We start from the raw sequence: 19,285 nt of genomic DNA on the forward strand, positions 1-19,285 counted from the left end.
CAGCCTGGTCTACAGAGCTAGTTCTAGGACAGCTAGGACACAGAGAAACACTGTCTCAAAATTTCAAAAAACAAACAAACAAAAAAAGGTGGAGGAGAAAAGAAGGAAGTCAATAATGGTAGGAAATTTTTAAAAAATGTAGTGAAATAATACTATTTTTATTCAAACTTCTTTAAAGCACTTGGATTCTCACTTAAAGCAATGGTTTCTTTCTATGAACTTGTTTATATACCTACATTAATACAGTTTTCTCTTCTCTCCCTTTGGCCTGGTTGTATGTTACTCTGAGCATTTTTGTAAAACCCATGGAAATAGTTTTATAAATATATACTTTTATGCTTCTTATAAGTATGTCTCTGTTAATCTCTACCTATATTGCATTTTTTATCCTCCTATTTTATATAGATAGTAACAGCTTAATACACCATCTTATATATTCCCTTTTAAAAAAATCAGTTACCTCTACTATGTAATTTTATTTTCCGGACTTTACGGAAGATAGGAGGTGGAAGCTGAGTTCTATAGCACATACTTATCCTTGTAGGCTGAAGGAAGAGGATTAAGAGCTTAAGGAATACATGATGAGTTTGCTGCATGGTGAGAACCTGTCCAAACAAATAGGGACACTATGATAGAGTGTGGGCGTAGAAGTCAGGCAGAGTAGATTTCAGGTACAGCTTCCCTCACTTAAGAGCTCTGTGACATTGTAAAGTCATCACATCTTGTCTGGAAGATGAGATAACTGTATGTGGGGCACCAAAGGTACTGTGGGCAGCAAGATAGTCAGGATACTCTGCAATACCAAACCCATCGAGTAGGGATTGATTGTCCTGTTCTTCCTCCTGCATGGCTACTAAAAAAGACATCAGGTTTCATTTATAACCTGTAGTCAGAGACTGCATGTTTGTTTCCAGGCCACCTGGACCCGAATAATCATATAAAAACTATATTAATTACAACACTGCTTGGCTGATGGCTCAGGCGTATTTTTAGCTACCTCTTGCATCTTAAATGAACCCATTTCTATTAACTGGTATCACGAGGCTGTGGCCTACCGTTAAGGTTCTGGCTTCCTTCTTCTTAGGCAGCTACATGGTGTCTCCCTGACTCCCCCTACTCTTTCTGTATCTCTGTTCAGATTTCCCACCTGACTTTACTCTACTAAACCATTGGTCAAAAGAGCTTTATTCACTAACCAATAAAAGCATCCCCTATACAGAAGAACATCACATCAATAAGCAGATGTTAATATGACTCTAAGTAGAACATGTGGGTGGTTGCCAGTGGGAAGCCACTACTGTGCCTGTGGCTCTCCCTCTGTTGAGTAATTTCTGCTGCTCTCCCTGTGTTGGGTGATTTCTGTGGCTCTCCTGTGTCGGGTGATTTCTGCGGCTCTCCCTGTGTTGGGTGATTTTTGTGGCTCACCTGTGTTGGGTGATTTCTGTGGTTCTCCCCATGTTGGGTGATTTCTGTGGTTCTCCCCATGTTGGGTGATTTCTGCGGCTCTCCCTGTGTCGGGTGATTTTTGTGGCTCACCTGTGTTGGGTGATTTCTGTGGTTCTCCCCATGTTGGGTGATTTCTGCGGCTCTCCCTGTGTTGGGTGATTTCTGTGGCTCCCCTGTGTTGGGTGATTTATTCCTCGCCCCTGAAATGCAGCAGCCATGCTTTGAACATTACTAGTAGGCTTACTTTCTCTTGAGGAGTTTTTTTTTTTTTTTTTAAATGCTGCATTTTAAAAGTGATTTGTTAAAAATATGTGAATGTCATGTAAGTGATGAATGTTGCCTTTCTTTGACAGGCCTTACCAATAGGTTCTAAGGCTACATGGTTCTGACTTGTTCAGATTGTGCAGACAGCTGGCTGTGTTGAAAAAGTATATATACCAGTCTATTTAATTTTAGACTTTATTTTGACTGAGTTTAGTTTTCTTCATTGGTTTAATCTTGTTTGGGTGTGCTGGTTAGTTTTTTTGCCTTTTAATCCTCTTGACATAAACTAGGCTTATCTAGGAAGTGGAGGGACTTTTTCTTGGTTAATGAGTGAGGGTCCAACCTGCTGTGGGCTGTGCTACCCATGTGCAGATAGTCCTGGGTTGCATAAGAAAGCAAACTGAGGTAGCCTTATGAGCAACAGAGTAAGCAGCATTCTTCCATGGCCTCTCCTTCAGTTTCTGTCTCCAGGTCCCTGCTTGAGTTTCTGCTCTGAATTCTTCCCATGATGGATTGTGTTAGGGAAATGTAAACCAAGTAAACCCTGCTCTCCCAAGCTAGGTATGGTCAGTGTTTTATCGCAGCAATAGAGAGCAAAGTAGGAGGTCAGGGAATGGCTTGCATGCAGTTTTACCACTGAAAAGGAAAAAAATGGTGAGGTGCGGTGAGTTTTTCTCCTGTTGGGAGCCAGCCTTTTGTTGTAGTTGAACTGTGAACTCTGGATGCAGACTGTGTGTTCAAACCTTGGCTTCATACTGGTGACGTCGCCCGAGGCAAGGGGCTTACCCTGTGTCTGCCTCCTTTTGTGTAAGTGAGTAGACGGCGAGGCCTAAGAGAATAATGGAACGTGTGCTTTGAATGGGGTCCAGCATGGTGGGGCCTTTTCACATGCCCGTGTAATTGCACAGCTACAGTAATGACGAGATGTAAAAAGAAGGATAATTGAAAGTGAGTAGAAGAATTAGGGTCAGTCGTTCGGAGGGAGTAGACTTGATTTTTTTATACCTCCAAAGTTCTGTTCTTACACGTTTGTATATAATTAGTCATGGATTTTTAGGATGGGGTATAGGACACAGAAAAGAACAACGTAAAAAAAATTGTTCTTGTCCCTGTCACAGTTGTTGATATGTAAATCCCATGGAAACCTCTGGAAGCTATGCTTTTATTTTAGGGACATCAGAGTGGGCCAACTGTGGAACTGCGTTCTGTTTGTTTTGTTTTAAATCTCTGAAATCCGCGAGAGTAATGCTCTTATCTCTATACTCCTGTCTGTGATTTGCTACTGAATGAGCTGTCTTCCTTTTAACCCTTGGAGGGGGAGCATGAGATTATGTTTCTTCATTACTGGCTTGTGGCTGACTGTGGGCAACAGTGTTTTTCTCAGTTGGGGGTCTGCTCTGCAGATTGTTCATAAGCCCGCTAGCCTCCGAGCATGTCCTTAACACCACCCATCTTTCTGAGTTTTCATAGGGAATGTGTATTGGCCAACATTTTATTGAGTATACCAATAACATTTTTTCTTTCAAAAACTTACTTTGTGTTACTTATTTCTAAATATGCTCAGATTCAGAATAGATAAGTAAATTAACAAGGGAAAGTAATTTTATTTTACTATATATTTTTATTAGTTTTTATACAGACTATTTCGATCATGTTTAACCTCCTTCAGCTCTGCAAGTGAGCACACACAGTCACATACCAAACCCACGAAATAAAATCTCACAAACAAAAGACCAATAAGACAAAAAAGTTAAAACAAAGTAAAGTGAATCAAAAAGTACATAAACCTGTGAAGTTCATTTTGTATTGGCAGCTACTGTTGGGTATGTGGCCTGCCCTGAAGCGTAGCTGACGTGCCCAGTGACACCCAATTGAAAAAAAGCTGATTTTTTTTCTTGGCCAGCAGCCATCAGTTGCAAATAGCTTCTTGGTTAGGGTTGGGACCATGTCCACTACCTCCTTCAGTTCTGCGATCCCGTCCAGCATGAACCTGTGCAGGCCTCCTGTATGCTGCCACTGTCTCTGTGAGGTCGTATGTGCTTCTGTCCTGTTGTGCTTGCAGGATCTCTTGCCTTGGAGTCACCCATTCCCTTTGGCTCTTACCGTCTTTCCATCTCCTCTTCTACATAGGTCCCTGAGCACTGAGTGGGGAGGGCTTTGATGAAGATGTCCAGTTTAAGACAGAGTGCTCCAAAGCCTCAGACTCCACACGCAGGTTGTGCAGTTGTGGGACTCCGTGTTAGTTACTGACTCCTGAAGGAGAATCTTCCTTTCTCAGGAAGAAGGTAATTTTTGAAGGACTGATTGCTTAGAAGGCACAAACCTCTAATTTTTATCTCTAGCAGCACAGAAACCGATCATTCAATCAAGGGGTTAATTTTTTGAAAGGGTGTCTACTAATATGCTATTTTATGAAGAACAATGAAAATTTCCTTGTAAAATTAACATATTTGTGGTTTATTTATAAGATCTCCCTGTAGCTTTTCTAAACTAAAACTTGCCGTGATATTCTTTTCATTTGTCCTAACATACACAGTAAATGACTTTGTCCTCTGAGCAGTTGAGATTCAGACGCGAGGCCCATTGTTTAAGACCACATAGTTATTTTGGTTTCAATTCTGGGTCTGAGCTAGGGCCTTCTCTTAGTACTGGGAAACTGTTTCAAAGAAGGAACAGTCTTTGTGATATCTTGCTAATGGAAATGGAGCTGGTACTGTCAGAGTGACTTCCAAATCGGAATACAGAAAGTGAACACTGCCTCTGTTACTGCCCAGGGAAACTGCAGGCATGGGTCGGTGTTCTATGCAGTCATTGCCCACATTATGCATTCGTAGTCCAAGTGTGTAGTCTCCTGTGCAGAGGTGGTTGGGGAGAGTCTGTGATTCTCAGAGTACTGGACAGATTTTTTAAGATCAAGAATGAAGAAAACCTTTTTTTCTTTGTTTTCGTGCATGCTGTGATATTTTACATTTTTAAACTAGCATATAAAATAATATGGTTTGTTATGGCAGTTTTGTACATGTGCCACTGTACCATGTGGTATTGTTTGGTTAGTGACACTTATTAGTTTTAGGTCACAATTTATTCCACTTTTTAAGATGAGGAAGAATCACATGGATTCCTTTCGGCTCAGGAACAGTGACTAGGTCTCTCCTGGAGACTCTGTTCTGAGGCACCAAGGAGGTCCAGCTCTGGAGGCGGCTGTGAAGAATAACCAGGGTATAAGGGTTGGGGATGATTAATGACAGTGGCTTTGCAGATGTGTGTCCACTATTACAAAGAGCATGGTGAAGGAAATGTTAGCAATAGACTTGGGCGGGTTGAAACAGTTTGGGATTTGGGAATGTTTGAGGGCTATGCTGCATTTTTTTTGGGGGGGGAGAACATTCTAGTCATGGAGACATTTGGATTGGAAAACCTTTAAAATGTGACACTGCTTTTTAAATAAAATTATTCAGTTTATAATTTCTGGCTTGAAGTACTGCGGTGCTGTCATAGTACATTTTCAGCGGTGTGTGTATTGTCTTCCCAGTTAGGGCTGCGGGCATCTGGGCTGAGATAACAGCTTTTCACAGTTTTGCTCTCAGAATCTCTTCTGCGCACACAAGTGAGCCCTCTTGTTCTGTGGTGTGACGGTCTTGCTGTCATTGAAGACACCGGTGATCTATCTTGGGAGGAGCTTAAGGAAATGCTTTGAACACTTTGACATCTTTATATATATACATATATATATACGTATATATGTATATATATATAAAACTTACGCTTTCTTATTATTGCAACTATTATAAAACTTTTAAAATGATTTGTTTGCTGCATATGAAGAAAACTGTTGAACTTAACTGAATATAATTTTATTAAAGAATTATAATAACAATCACTTTTTATTCTTTAATTTTTTTTATTAAAACAGAATGACTCCATTTTATTTCCTTTCTCCACAGAGTTTCATTTTATCTGGCATTTGAATCATTATAGAGAACACTGAACTCTGGAAAAGATGTTGGAAACCATAGGTAAGACTTCCTTCCATGCCGGACGGTGGTGGCACACGCCTTTAATCCCAGCACTCGGGAGGCAGAGGCAGGCGGATCTCTGTGAGTTCGAGACCAGCCTGGTCTACAAGAGCTAGTTCCAGGACAGGCTCCAAAACCACAGAGAAACCCTGTCTCGAAAAACCAAAAAAAAAAAAAAAAAGACTTCCTTCCTGTGTTTGTCGGAAGGGAGTATGTTTCAACTGCTCTCTCAAGTGTGCCGCACTCTACATATCTGTAGTAACTGAGTTTAAATTTCTTTATCCAGTAGCACAGAACCAGGTAATGGATTTCTATATTTGTGAAAAGTTATTCACATGGTTATGAAAAACAATTCATTTATAATAAAAAATAATGAGAGATAGTTTATAAATTGCAAGTTTGAATAAGCTTACTGGAAGCCCTGTTTTGTTCTATCAACACAGTCGTAGCTTTGGGGTATCCCTAGAAAGCCAAACAGTAAGTTAGGAGTGAAGCCCTCACTTGTTAGTGCAGGTGAGGTGCTGCTTAGTGCTTGGCTCTGCCCGATAGGGCTGTAATCATCTCTCAAATCCCATTTTAAATAGGAATTTCTGCATGAGAAATTTAGGCTCAGAGATCTGGATTTCCTCTGCTTATGTATTACTCTTTCCCCTACTGCAGTATAGTTTTAGAAACAATTGACTATAGAAAGCTGTCTCAGGTGTGGCGCACACTGCAGAATCTGCCATGTCAGCATTGTATCTTCTCCAGGTCGCTCTTGGGAGACTGAGTACTGATGGGTATGCACAGCTCCCTCTGTCACTAGGACAATGATGATAGCTCAACAGTTGCCAGTTTTGAGGAATTAGGATAATAAAGAGAAAAAGAGCTGTTTGTGACATTTGACTTTGGATTCTGTTCCTGCTTTGACCATAAAATTCTGTGTGGATACATTTTCCATGTCCCATTCTGCATTGGAACCATAGGCCATAAAAACTGTTGGCACACATAGGCAAGTTCCTTATAGTACAGGAGAAGGAAAGGGAAAGTATGGGCTTCCATTAAGACCACTGTTTTCTGGATTTTATCCTGTCAGCAGTTACTAGTTATTAAGTAGCACACCTTTTAAGAATTGATATAAATATTAGTAATAGATTTGTGTTCTGAGTTACTATGGAAAATGGGACAAAGAACGAACAAAATTTTCATTTGTGTCTTTATCATTCCTTGTTTAGGATTTCCGCAGGAACAATATTGTTTATTTCAGCTTGTTTGCATGTACGTGCTCATTATTGATATGATTTTGTACTTAATTACCAAGTATCTGTGGAATGCCAGATGTGGTGCTATCAGCACTGTCTCTGCTGATCCCGCTTTTCTGATTTCTGTGATTGGCAATAGACGCACGTGCCGCCTGTCGTCATGACGGGGTCATGACATATTGAATAGTCTCCATTGGAAAAAACAAATTTGACTCAAAAATTGTAAGAACCTCTGTTTGTATAATTCAGGAATATGTTGAAATTTACTGGTTTCCACCAATATATAAGTTGCTAGGCGTCCTAGGGCATATTGAAAATGCTCACTTCTATTACATATCTAATTTGTAATATGCTTAATAGTAATTTGAATTATATTGGTTGGAAGCAAATATGCTATTTAATTTTAGGCTAGAGCATTTTAAGAGTTGAAGCAGTACTTTTGAAATATCTATTATTAATAGTTCTATGTTATCAAGTATAGACTACTTTATTTTTGATTATTATATATTATTTATTATTATATTTTGGAGGTGATTCATCAGTGGCATCCACATCCACTTAGTAATGGGTTGATTATCCATTTTTCTTATGTGTAAATATGATTTCATATATCCTTTATAAAAAGAAGAGATTATATTTTTAAGGCCGTACAAGGCTTCATGCGACTTTCGCAAGAGCTCACACATCTGGCGCTGAGTTACACATCATTTCTGTGACTTCACACTTTTGCTAAGTTTGTCCTATACCCTGTTCCTGCTCTTTTTTTTTTAATTTTATTTATTTATTATGTATACAATATTCTGTCTGCATGTATGCCTACAGGCCAGAAGAGGGCACCAGACCCCATTACAGATGGTTGTGAGCCACTATGTGGTTGCTGGGAATTGAACTCAGGACCTTTGGAAGAGCAGGCAATGCTCTTAACCTCTGAGCCATCTCTCCAGCCCCGTGTTCCTGCTCTTGAATAGATCCATTACCAGAGACTTAAAGGCTTACGGTGAGAGGTTGTAGACTCCCTTTAGGAACTAAATCAATGAAACAACTGGATTGTTCTGAAGCATATGTAAATATGCTACTTAATTTTGAGAAAAATATTTAAATATTAAAAGAGTATCCCTGTACTGAATTAAAAGAATGTAATCTTGCATAGCTTTGCCCTCAGTTAAAATACAAGGCAGTGCACTCAGGGAGAATTGTCTCAGGATCTCTAGAGGAACAGTGTCTTCATAGATTTGACAAGTCTTTTGAATGCTATTATTGACTGATTCTTCTCTTTGGAATAGACAAAACCCGAGCCCTGCAGGCAGCAGAGCGCCTGCAAAACAAGCTGAAGGAACGTGGGGATGCTGCAAATGAAGACAAACTGAGCCTCCTGAAGTCTGTCCTGCAGAGCCCTCTCTTCAGCCAGATTCTCAACCTGCAGACTTCTCTACAGCAGCTGAAAGACCAGGTAGGGTGTCATCACCCAGGGTGTCCTAGAGCTTGTGAAAAGGGCTCGTGCTTTCCCAAAGGTTGGCTTTTGTGTGTGTTAATAAATACTGGAGCCATTTAACCACTAACAGACATTTAGACTCACTGTGGCTTTTCCCTACTAGTTATTTTTGTCCCCGTTGTTGCGGATGATGTGACATGATGTTGAAAGCTCGTGTGGATGCTTAGACAAGAGCTCCTACAGGAGGAAGGCTGATGAAAATGTTGGGACTGGGTGGCTGCAGACTTGGTTTTCATCGTCGCTAAACCCTGTTGTTCATGTGATCTTGCTCATTCAGATTCAGACACCCAGTACAGCTACAGGGTTTCAGAGAAGCCTGAATTTGTATGTCTAATCATGTGTGTGAGGAAAGGAAGTCACCTCTGTTTTGACAGTAGAAGGATAATTACATTGTCATCAGTTTAAGGAACTGCAATTCTCACTTCTTAGGAGCGTGCAAGTAGCACTTGCTTCCATGACAGCATCAGATGGCGATAAACATTAGGATTTCTAAATGTAACGCCACATTTTATTCCTTGTAAAAATTATGAACATTAAAAAGTTTGAACATTTATATTAAAACTGAAAGTGCATCACATGACAGGATGAAAACCGCAGTCAGATGTTCTTTGGACTTACTTATTTTAATCACCATTTCACAGGTTTTGAACATATTTTTAAAAGAGTTTTTATCCTCTCAAGGTTTGAAGTCAATTTAATTATGTTCTCATGTTTTTAGAATTAATTTAATGGTTATGGATGACTTGCTAGCAAATATTCTGCCTTAAAAGGATAAAATTGAAACTTAAAAACTGGTTTCATAATTCAGTGAAGGAACAATTCTAATGGGATGGATGGTCCAGATGCCAACAGCTAGACAGTAGAAGAGCATGCTTAGTGTCCTCCAATCTAATCCAGATTCTGGTATGCTTCTACAATTCTTCAGAAATAAAAGGACTCCTCAGAAATATTTTTATTGGGCTGAGGAGTAGCTCAGTCAACAGAGTGCTCCCATCCCCAGAACCCTCTATTAACAAACAAATGAGGACAACAGAGAAGCTGGGTGTGGCCTGCTGAGGAGGTAGAATCAAGGGATCCTACATGCATATATACCTGCACATGGTAATGTGTAGTCAAGCATACACCTCCCTGAACTATTTCCTCTTGTAAGTTTCAACTCCATTATTTAAAAGGTCATGGTGTAAATTTAAAAAGAAGTTTTTGTTGTATCTGTGTGTTTCTCCTCTTGATAAGTTTTGGAATTGGTTTTCAATATTAATGGATCGGCAAGCTTTTGGGGAAATTAGTTTCTAGAATACGGTATGGGAAATTATCTGTAAGGAAATTGAATAGAGTCTTCTTAGTGTATTGTGTGAACACATAGTTGTAATGAGGCGAGAATTAAGTTATATACTGAGTTTTAAAATACATTAGTAGTCAAGTACAGTAGCTGGATCTTTGCCTACTAGCCAGCCTTCTACAGGGAAGAGGGTTTGTGTCCACTCTGTCTGCTGAAAGGACACCAATGGTCTATGTGTTTCAGTGGTTCTGTTGTTTCAAAGTAGAAATAGGATGTAGCTCTAAGGCTGTGTGTGCCTACGTGATTCACATGAGGCCTGCTGGGAAATCTGTTGAGTACTGCATTGAGTTTCACATTTGATGACCAAGTATAACTGCTGTGATTTGTATTACTTATACAGGAAAGTCTCTGAGACTCTAGAGAGTACTGAGACAGAGATTGTTCTATGAGGATATAGGATTATTTAACTCTGTAGACAGATTGACAGATGACAGTGTGGCCAGAACTCTGAGAAGAGTTCAAGTGCCAGCATCAGAAATAAATAGCATGTTGGGAACATTGAAGAGAGGAACTCAGGATGCGCATGCGTGATGATGGGGGATGTTTCGGGTACAAGTCTGCAGTCAGGCTGGTGAATTCCCAAACAAGAGGCAGGGTAATGGATAGGGGCAAGATGCGTGTCCAACAATGCCTCCCTTGATATAAACCTACTTCTTAGGTGGGAAACTCCTGGCACCAGGAAGTCTATTAACTAGGGACTCTCAGACAGCATCTCAGTAAGGTGGCGTCTGTGAAAGGCAGGAACTGTTGCAGAATATTGTATCCTGAACAGCCTTACATTCTTGGAATGGACTTTCAAGATTAAGTTGTGAGGCCCATGGATTCTGCTGCCATGTCTTAGGTATGTTTGAACTTTTGTCTCCTTGGTCATTTGTCACGGAGAAGAGAAAACTGGTAGAAAAGGAGGAAATGTGTAGCTGTGCCCTGTTAGTCACAGTGGTCCAGAAAGTGAAAACATTTATCAGGGAGAGCTGAAAGTAGATGTTGGTTTCTTTATGGCCTTTGGGATCAGCAGCCTGTTTTAGATCTCTCATTTCTTGTTTTCCCCAAGGATAAACTTGATACACTCATCTCTCAAAGGTCGGTGACTCTTCCCAGGACTTTGAGATTTTAGATTCTATAAAGTTTCTGCAGTCTAGTATAGGTGGATGCCATTCTTTACCAGTTCCTTTTACTTATTAGATTTTTTTACTTTTTATATGAGTCTACTAAAATTATTTTTCTATTTTAAAATTTAATTATAAATGTATAGCTGTTATCATCTTTGGTTTAAAAATGCTAACTTGTGAATGTTTATAATTTAATAATGTAAAGAATATTTTTTTTGCACCTTGACCATACAAATTGCCCATTGCCAGTTTTAATTTGTTACCCTATACCTATATTATGTTTTCAATGTAAAATTTTGTATGCACTGTAGATAGAAATTATTGCCTCCATCTTTTTTACTGTTATCAGCCCCCCCAATACCCAGTATCATTCTGTGTCTTTTAGAGAAGCAGAGGAAGTGAACAATTGAAAAGCTCGAGGTGTATAGGACATACTGAAGAAAATGATCATATTGTTGCATTAATGACAGATGCTTGACATGCCGTGTTGAATTAAACCTGCAATTTTTCCCCCTCCAATCCTTCTCATTACTTCTATTCAATGATGTTTAATTTTTCCAATTTGCTTCCACAGTACTAAGATTGCGCTTAGAAATCAAACTGTTTCCCTTTGGCAAATTAAGCACTTGACAGGTGTGTAACTGAGAGGGCAAAAAAGCCGTGCCCTGAAGGGATGTGCTATTTAAATATTGTCAAAAATATTAGCAGGTCTGAGAGTATAATTGATGCCTCTGTTTAACTCCGCCACATTGTGTATTGTTCTAACGCCAGCGAAAAGGATGTATGCTATTAAACCTGAATAATCTCTAATCGCTCCAGCTCATTTCCCATTGCATGATTCCTGTTTAAGTGAAAAGGAACTGCGACTGTGTGTCAATGATCTGTCAAATGCAGGTTCTCAAGTAGTGTCCTTACTGTCACCTAGTCATCACAGCTATTAACTACAGGGTTTAATGCGTATTCATGAAAAAAATCCAGCTATTGTGGGAGAAATAAACACGTTAGCAGTTTCATAATAGAAACTTGTCAGCCTTGAGGATATCGGATTTGCATATTTATTCGGGGAAGTTGCTCCAGTCCAGTATAGATGTGGATGCTGCTTTTTTGATTAATTAATTACCTCACTTTATGAGTGAGCCTGGGCACTAAATCACTCCCCCATGCTATTTGTAGGAGCAGTGTGAATTAATATTATTAATTTTAAATAGAAATTTAGGATCAGGACTTAGAAACTGGCATTGTTTTTAAATCTTAACAGCAGAGAGTAATTCTACGATGGGAGAAATGGTGTGGCTAGCTCAGGTTACCAAGGATGCTTCTCTGAAAAATGAGCCTTGGCCAGGAATATCAGGGGGCCACTTGTTAGGGATCTTGTTAGCATATGTGGTATGTGGCATTCTGCTGCAGTAGTGGTTTGGTTAATAGATCCAGGTTCCTAGTTCTTCTACCCGCCCCTTTCAAAAACATGTTGGCCAGTACACATTTTATTTAGATGTGTAAGGTACATGTATAGAGCCTAAGATAAACTTCTCTTAGAAATTTAAAACATCTTTTGAAATAACTGAAGACATGCTAGGTTTTGCATGGCATAAGAGTTGGCAGATAGAGCAGCTAGATTGTTTAAAAAAAATCACTTTTGTTTTTGAAGTGCCATCTGCGTGCTGTAACGTTTTTGTATGAATTTCTGTGTTTGTAAGTTTTACCTGTTTACATTCAGAAACACTCCTGATGACAAACATGTGGAACAGTGAACAACAGTGAACACAAATACACACACACTGAAAATACCACAGAAGTGGATCGGTGGATACCCAAGGACCTTGGTTTATAAAATCCATATCATTTAATTTCAGTCTCTGACGGTGGGGACGAAGCCCAAACAAATGACATAAGAACTTGGGGTTATAAACTTCTCATTGAGAGACATTCATTGAATTAAAAATTTCCATGGCAATGAGAGTTAGCACGGTGGCAGCTTTATAAAATATTTATAGGCATTTATAATACTTTCTCGAACATCTCAAATCAATGAAAACCAAGTTATTACTATCTCAGGAGAAAATAGAACACAGGAAAACAAGGGGCCAAATGCTATGATGGACAGAATACTTATCTTTGACTGAAGGAATAGTCCCCACTAACAGGGACAATATTTAAAGTGGATTGTGGAAAAGCAGTACTTTTCTGCAGAAGTGGGGAACAGTTTCAAATGGAAGGGAGAATAATTACATGTGGGCAGAGTGCTTTTCAAATGAGAGTGTTGTCTGCAATCAGATTTGCTTGTCCTCTTGGGGGATGACAGAGCTGCTGTGGGTGTGTGGTAGGTAGAGCTTGGGGAAGTCGCTACATGCAGTCAGTGCCAAGCACAGACCTCCCCCAACTTGGAGTTGCTGACTTCATTAGTCTGCAGTGCCCCGTTGAGAAACCTTTTTCATGCTCACCTTTATCCTCCAGAGTTCTGTCATGGTAAAACTCCGAGGAGAATATGGTCACAGGACACACATTTCAACATAGTAAAGTTGATCTATAGCAAGCACACAGTCACATCATCTCAAGAGGAGGAAAACTCAAAAGCAGGAATAGGACAGTGATATCTCCTCTCCTCCCTTCTGTTCAGCATAGTACTTAATGTCTGAAGTAGAGCAGTAGAAGGAAAGGAGGTAAGGGGGATACACGTAAGAAGGGAAGACAATCAAAGTTCCCTTTGACCCTAAATGCTCCGGCAGAAATAGCTACCATTTTGTGGTATTAGCCATAAAATTAAGGTGAGACTTTTAATAACAGTTTGATAAATAACCACTTTGAATATAATTTTAAAATATATGAAATGTGCTGCAAAGGAATGTTATTCTTCATATTCCTGATGATAATAATACAGCATCACGGCCTAATTTAGTAGTGGCCTTTATGATGAAGGTACCCGAAGTGACACTGTAGAGATAAAGGTAAACGCTGTTTATGCACTTTATAGAGTCCTTTCCGATTGTCTGACATGGGCAGAGTCATGCCTGAAGAGTCTCGTCGTCTGTGCATAGATGTCTGTAAACTGAAGAATCAAGTTCCTATCCAGATGTGGAGATAGGATGCCTGTAAATCACAATGTCATCAGCTCTAATACCTTCTTATGCTATAGACTGATAGAAAGACGAGGTCTGAGGAGATGGCTCAGGGGACAAAGCACTTGCTTCTCAACTGGGAGGACATGAGTTTGAATCCCCAGAACCTTCATACAACCTGGATACAGTAAAATGTGTCGTCAGTCTTAGCATTTCTGAGGAGGTGGAAGGTGGAGACAGGAGAAGCCTCAGCAGCTCAGGAACCAGCTTTCCTGGAACACACCATGGCAAAAATACAAGAATGACTCAAAGAAGGTGAAAGACAAAGATGGCCAGCCAAGGTCCTCTGATATGCACACATATCATACACACAGACACACACACACAGAAGCAGACAGAAAGACAGATAGGCAGACACACAGACATACATGCACATTTTTTTAAAAAAAAATAGAAATGAGAAATTTTGGGACTTGAGCATCTAAAATATTTTGTTATGGTGTGGGGACAGGTGTGTGTACATGTCATGACATGTGAGAAGAGTTCGGAAGACAGCTGTGTGAAGTCAGTTCTGTCCTTCCATCTTTATATGGCTTTTGAGGATTTGACTCCGGTTATTAGATGTGAGAGACAAAAGTGCCCTCTTTGTCTTGCCAGCCCTGACATACACATGTGTGCATATCTCTGTGTGTATGTACACACACACACATATTGTTACTGTGGGAATGGGTGTATGTGGAGGTCAGAGGACATCTTTGTGGATAACGTTCTCTCCTGCTTCTCGTTTGAGGATCACACAGTTCAGCTGTGATGTCTCTTTAGTCAACTGTTGTTTTGGGATGTTATTTTAAGATTGTTATATTCATGATGGTTCTGGGGATCAAATTAAGGTCGCCAGGTTTGTAGGCAAGCAGCTTTACCCACTGAAGTATCTCACTAGCCTAGTACTTGAGCGTTTTACTGCGTAATTTGACTTTTGTAATCTGAAAGGAGCTATTTTGTGTTGTTTCTCTTAAAGAGTGGAAATGTTTGTGTTTCCCCAACTTTATTTTATTACCTAACAAATTTGCCCCATTCCTTGATTCTAATTTGCGACTAAATTCCTATTCTCCATCTGTAGGCTTTCTGCTAGTTAAAATAACTACCACTTCTTGGGACTTAAGTTAGGACTTGCTCTTGTGGGTGTTGGAGTACAGAAAGAAAGAAAAAATGGACCGTGACCCCATTAATAAAATTATCAAAAAGATTACAGTTCTACCTAGTGTCTGTTGCTTATGAAAATGGAAAAATATTTTTCTTGTTTCTGGAATAATTTTAGGATAGAGCATTTTAGTTGGCTAAGATGAAAATATCTGTGTTTGCAAGGATACAAGGGAGATAAGTGGATCGGAATGCATGATGTGAGATCCACAATGAACAATCAATTAAAGTAAAAAGAAAGAAAATGTCTGTGGTGTTTTTTGAAATTCTGATGTACATTATATAAAAGTGAAGAGAATGAATATATTTTCACTTTTCATAAAGTTTGTTTACTGGAGCTTTAAATGCTTGTTCCTTAACTAAATAGTAAATACAGAAATATTGAATGGGCTGAGTCCTTGTTTTCACTGACGAAGAAGGCAGTGTTCAAATGATGCAGAACTGGGTTCAAATCCGGCATTTTTCACTGTTGAAAATTCCTGTGGGGCTGGAGAGATGGCTCAGTGGTTAAGAGCATTGTCTGCTCTTCCAAAGGTCCTGAGTTCAATTCCCAGCAACCACATGGTGGCTCACGACCATCTGTAATGAGGTCTGGTGCCCTCTTCTGGCCTGCAGGCATACACACAGACAGAACATTGTATACATAATAAATAAATAAATATTTAAAAAAAAAGAAAATTCCTGTTCATCTGAAGCAGCAAATGGTGATAATTGTATGATATTTTTGTGACAAAGATAAAACTTCAGAGGATTAAAAAAAATTGAAGAGGGCTACTGCTTTTCCAGAGGATCTGAATTTTATTCTCAGCACCCACACCAGGTAGCTCAAAACCCACCTGTGACTCCAGGTCCAGGGAAATTGATACCTCCTTGTCTGTACATGCAGCTACACGCATGGTGCACATAGACCTACAGTTCAAAGATTATTGCTTAACTAATTCACATTTAAATACTGCTAAACATTCAAAGTACTTCTGCATTAAAAATGTAGAATATCATTTCTTTTCCAAAAGAGAATTTTTTAGCATAAAAAGACATGTGACCAGTGTTCCATTGGAGGTGCTGTACTGTGCCTTCTCTGAGTAGACACTTGGAGACAATCTTACATCATTTTGTGGTCGTTGTCGTCACAGTGAACGGTTGGAGTCTTATTCTGTGCCAGGGCTTACATTAGTACAGTTCTGTGTCATCACCATGTCAGTGTTGGAAAGTAGACGAGAGGATGCTCTTCATGTTCTGAGAAGGTTGTGGGGGCACAGTGAGATTATGTGACAGAGCTGGTATCTGGACCCAGCAGGCTGAAGCCAGGACCCAGTTCTCAACTGTAGAGCTCCCTGTTCTTTATGTTTTATTGACTCTGTAAATTATGGATCATAATTTAAGGATTTCTCCATGACTTCCAGACTCTTTAGGCGTATTTTCTGATCATTGTTACTGATAGTTTTTAGTAAATGATCTTATTTAATAGTATGATCTACACACACACACACACACACACACACACACACACACCCTGCCAGTGTCACCATCACCACCTCCACCACCACCATACTTCTTCACTGAGACCTCTCTCTTTGCTCAAATAATGGGACCTAAATGAAATGAATCTGAAAGGCCTGAAGCGTAAGCCCAGTACTTTAATAGCATTAGTAATTAGCCTTTTTTTTATTGACAAATCTTTCTTACTGAAACTTGATATTCTAGGGCAGCAGTTTTCAAACATTTTGACTTCATGATGATATGTTCTTAATGTTTATGAAGAGCTTGGGTTAGAGAAATGGCTCAGCAATTAAGAGTGCTTTGCAGTCCTGAGAACCACAGTTTGGACCCAGCACCTATATAACAAGTCTTGTATCCTTGAATGCCTACAGCGCCAGTTGTCAGGGATCTGATGTCCTCTTCTGGCCTATGCTACAGTGGTGCAGGTCCCTGTACACACAGGTACACATCCTCTCACACAGACACATACACGTACAGACACACATAAATAAAATAAATCTTTAACACTATTGATAGAGAGGTACAAAAAGTTTTTTATTGATTTTACCCACAAGCATTGACCATAATAGGAATTAAATTTGTGAAATGCTTTAAATATTTATTAATTCATATAAAATAATTATGGAAAACCATTTTATATTTAAAACTTAGGAGGAGCAACGTTGCTTTATATTTTTTGCACATTTATCTACCTGTTATGCTTAATAGAAGAAAACTGAATTTTCTTCCCTGTGGTGTAGGAGGTCCTTCTGTCTATGTGTTGCTTTCATTGGTTGAATAAAGAAACTGCCTTGGCCTTTTGATAGGGCAACAGTTAGGTAGGCGGAGTAGACAGAACTGAATTCTGGGAGAAGAAAGCATAGACAGAGAACTGTCATGGAGCCGCCAGGTCAGACATGCTGAATCTTTCCCGATAAGCCATGACCTTGTGGTGACATACAGAAAATAGAAATGGGTTAAATTAAGATGTAAGAATTAGCCAATAAGAAGTTAGAGCTAATGGTAGGTGTAGGATGGTGTCAGTTGGCAGATCTCTACTTTAAAATCCAGATTTTCATTTGAAAGCACAAGTTTCTTTATTGGTAACTACAGCCAGCTGTTTTACTTAAGGTTGATCCTCGGTGTGACAGCTATATTTTGTTCATTTTTGAGAAAGTGTCTTTCATGTACTCAAGAATACATAATCATAATTTGAATGTGAATCATTTTCAGATATTCACAGTAAAAACTTGGCTGGTTCAGCCTGCAACTCAGAAGTACTAGTTTTGCCTGGTCCCTCCACTAAGTTTTTTCCCCTTATATGACACTGTCATTACAAAGACATGACCTCAAGCTAAGGTTTTAAAAAGGGCCTCTTACCACTGCATCGGGGACTTCTGGACCAGGTATGATGGCTTGCGTTATAATACCTTCATTGAACATGGATGTTGGAGCAGCGCTTTGAGTTTGCAGCCAGCCTGGTCCGTAGAGCGAGGATCCAGGGTGAGACTCTTGATTCCAGCAGCAAGAGGGCAACCAACTAACCAAGAAACAAATTTATAGCCCCCACGTGACCCCTCCTTACCAGATCCAAAGCTTTAAAATGTGGGGATAGACTGTTACTCTTGATGGAGGGGCTGGAAGTGTTTGTGGTCCTGTCTTTTAATCTACCACAGTACAAATACCCCTCCCCCACCCTTTAAAAACAATCAAAGTAAAGATGCCATCGAAGAAGGTGAGAGATGGTCTGGGGATAGAACCCTATGATAGGAGTTCATGCCCCGCACAGCCAAGGCCCTAGGTGAACTCTACGACTGCCAAGAAAGAACTACTAATTTTGGAATCAGCATCTCAGTGGAAACGAGGGGAGTAGGTTAAAAATTCTTTGTCACTTAATTGTAGAAGTTAATTATTTTGTTACATTGATTGTGTGTGTGTGTGTGTGCGTGCACTCACGTGTGCTCAAGTGCACATACATAGGCCATAACATGAATGTGTGATCGGAGAATAACTTGTGGTGGTCAGTGTTCTTCATGTGGGTCCCAGCGATTGAAGTCAGGCCCTCAGGCTTGGTGGCAAGTACCTTTCTTTTCTTGTCGAGTCATCTCACGGGCCCCAGAACTTAATGGCTTTAAAGGGAAATGTAAAGTTTAGAACAGAACTGGGACTCTTCAGACTTCAGTTTCTTCTTCACAAACAGTACTAAATTATTTATATGCATGTTATGAAATTGCACGGGGGAGGAGTTCCAAACTTCTCACTTGAGAATCCTTTAGAAAGATTTTAATATCACAGGCCTTCAGAACATCCATTTATATAGTCAGATGGAATACATTGATTATACTGCCTGGGCATAATCTGTGACTGGTGGCTGGATTTTAACAAATATATATATACATATATATATATATATGTAAATACATATATTTTTTTACTTACAGTTTTAGGAATGAATACAATATTTGTAGATATAGTTTTGAGTGAAAAGTAAAGTGTTGTAAAATAGCATAAGCTGTGAAGTGGCTGTTCACTTAGATTAACTGACATTGTCTAGGGCCCGAGTCTACAGTTTTGCACTTGAGGCTGTCCTTTAACTCACTAATCAGCATTGCGTTGGGTAGATTAGTGATTATCCATATATAC

General features: G+C 39.5%; 1 protein-coding gene across 12 annotated transcripts in view; it reads left to right on the top strand.

Moving 5' to 3' along the window:
- Mpdz (multiple PDZ domain crumbs cell polarity complex component) overlaps positions 1-19,285 on the top strand; it is a 153,655-nt gene that overhangs the window by 20,513 nt on the left and 113,857 nt on the right. For all 12 annotated transcript variants that reach the window (XM_057784818.1, XM_057784820.1, XM_057784816.1 and 9 more), the window contains exons 2-3: positions 5,655-5,726; positions 8,251-8,417. In XM_057784818.1, the coding sequence (XP_057640801.1) occupies positions 5,711-5,726; positions 8,251-8,417 (183 nt within the window). In that variant the 5' untranslated portion in view covers positions 5,655-5,710. The remainder of the gene's footprint in view (positions 1-5,654; positions 5,727-8,250; positions 8,418-19,285) is intronic.

The sequence above is a fragment of the Chionomys nivalis genome, chromosome 11 (genome assembly GCF_950005125.1).
Source record: "Chionomys nivalis chromosome 11, mChiNiv1.1, whole genome shotgun sequence".
NCBI classification, from domain to species: Eukaryota; Metazoa; Chordata; class Mammalia; order Rodentia; family Cricetidae; genus Chionomys; species Chionomys nivalis.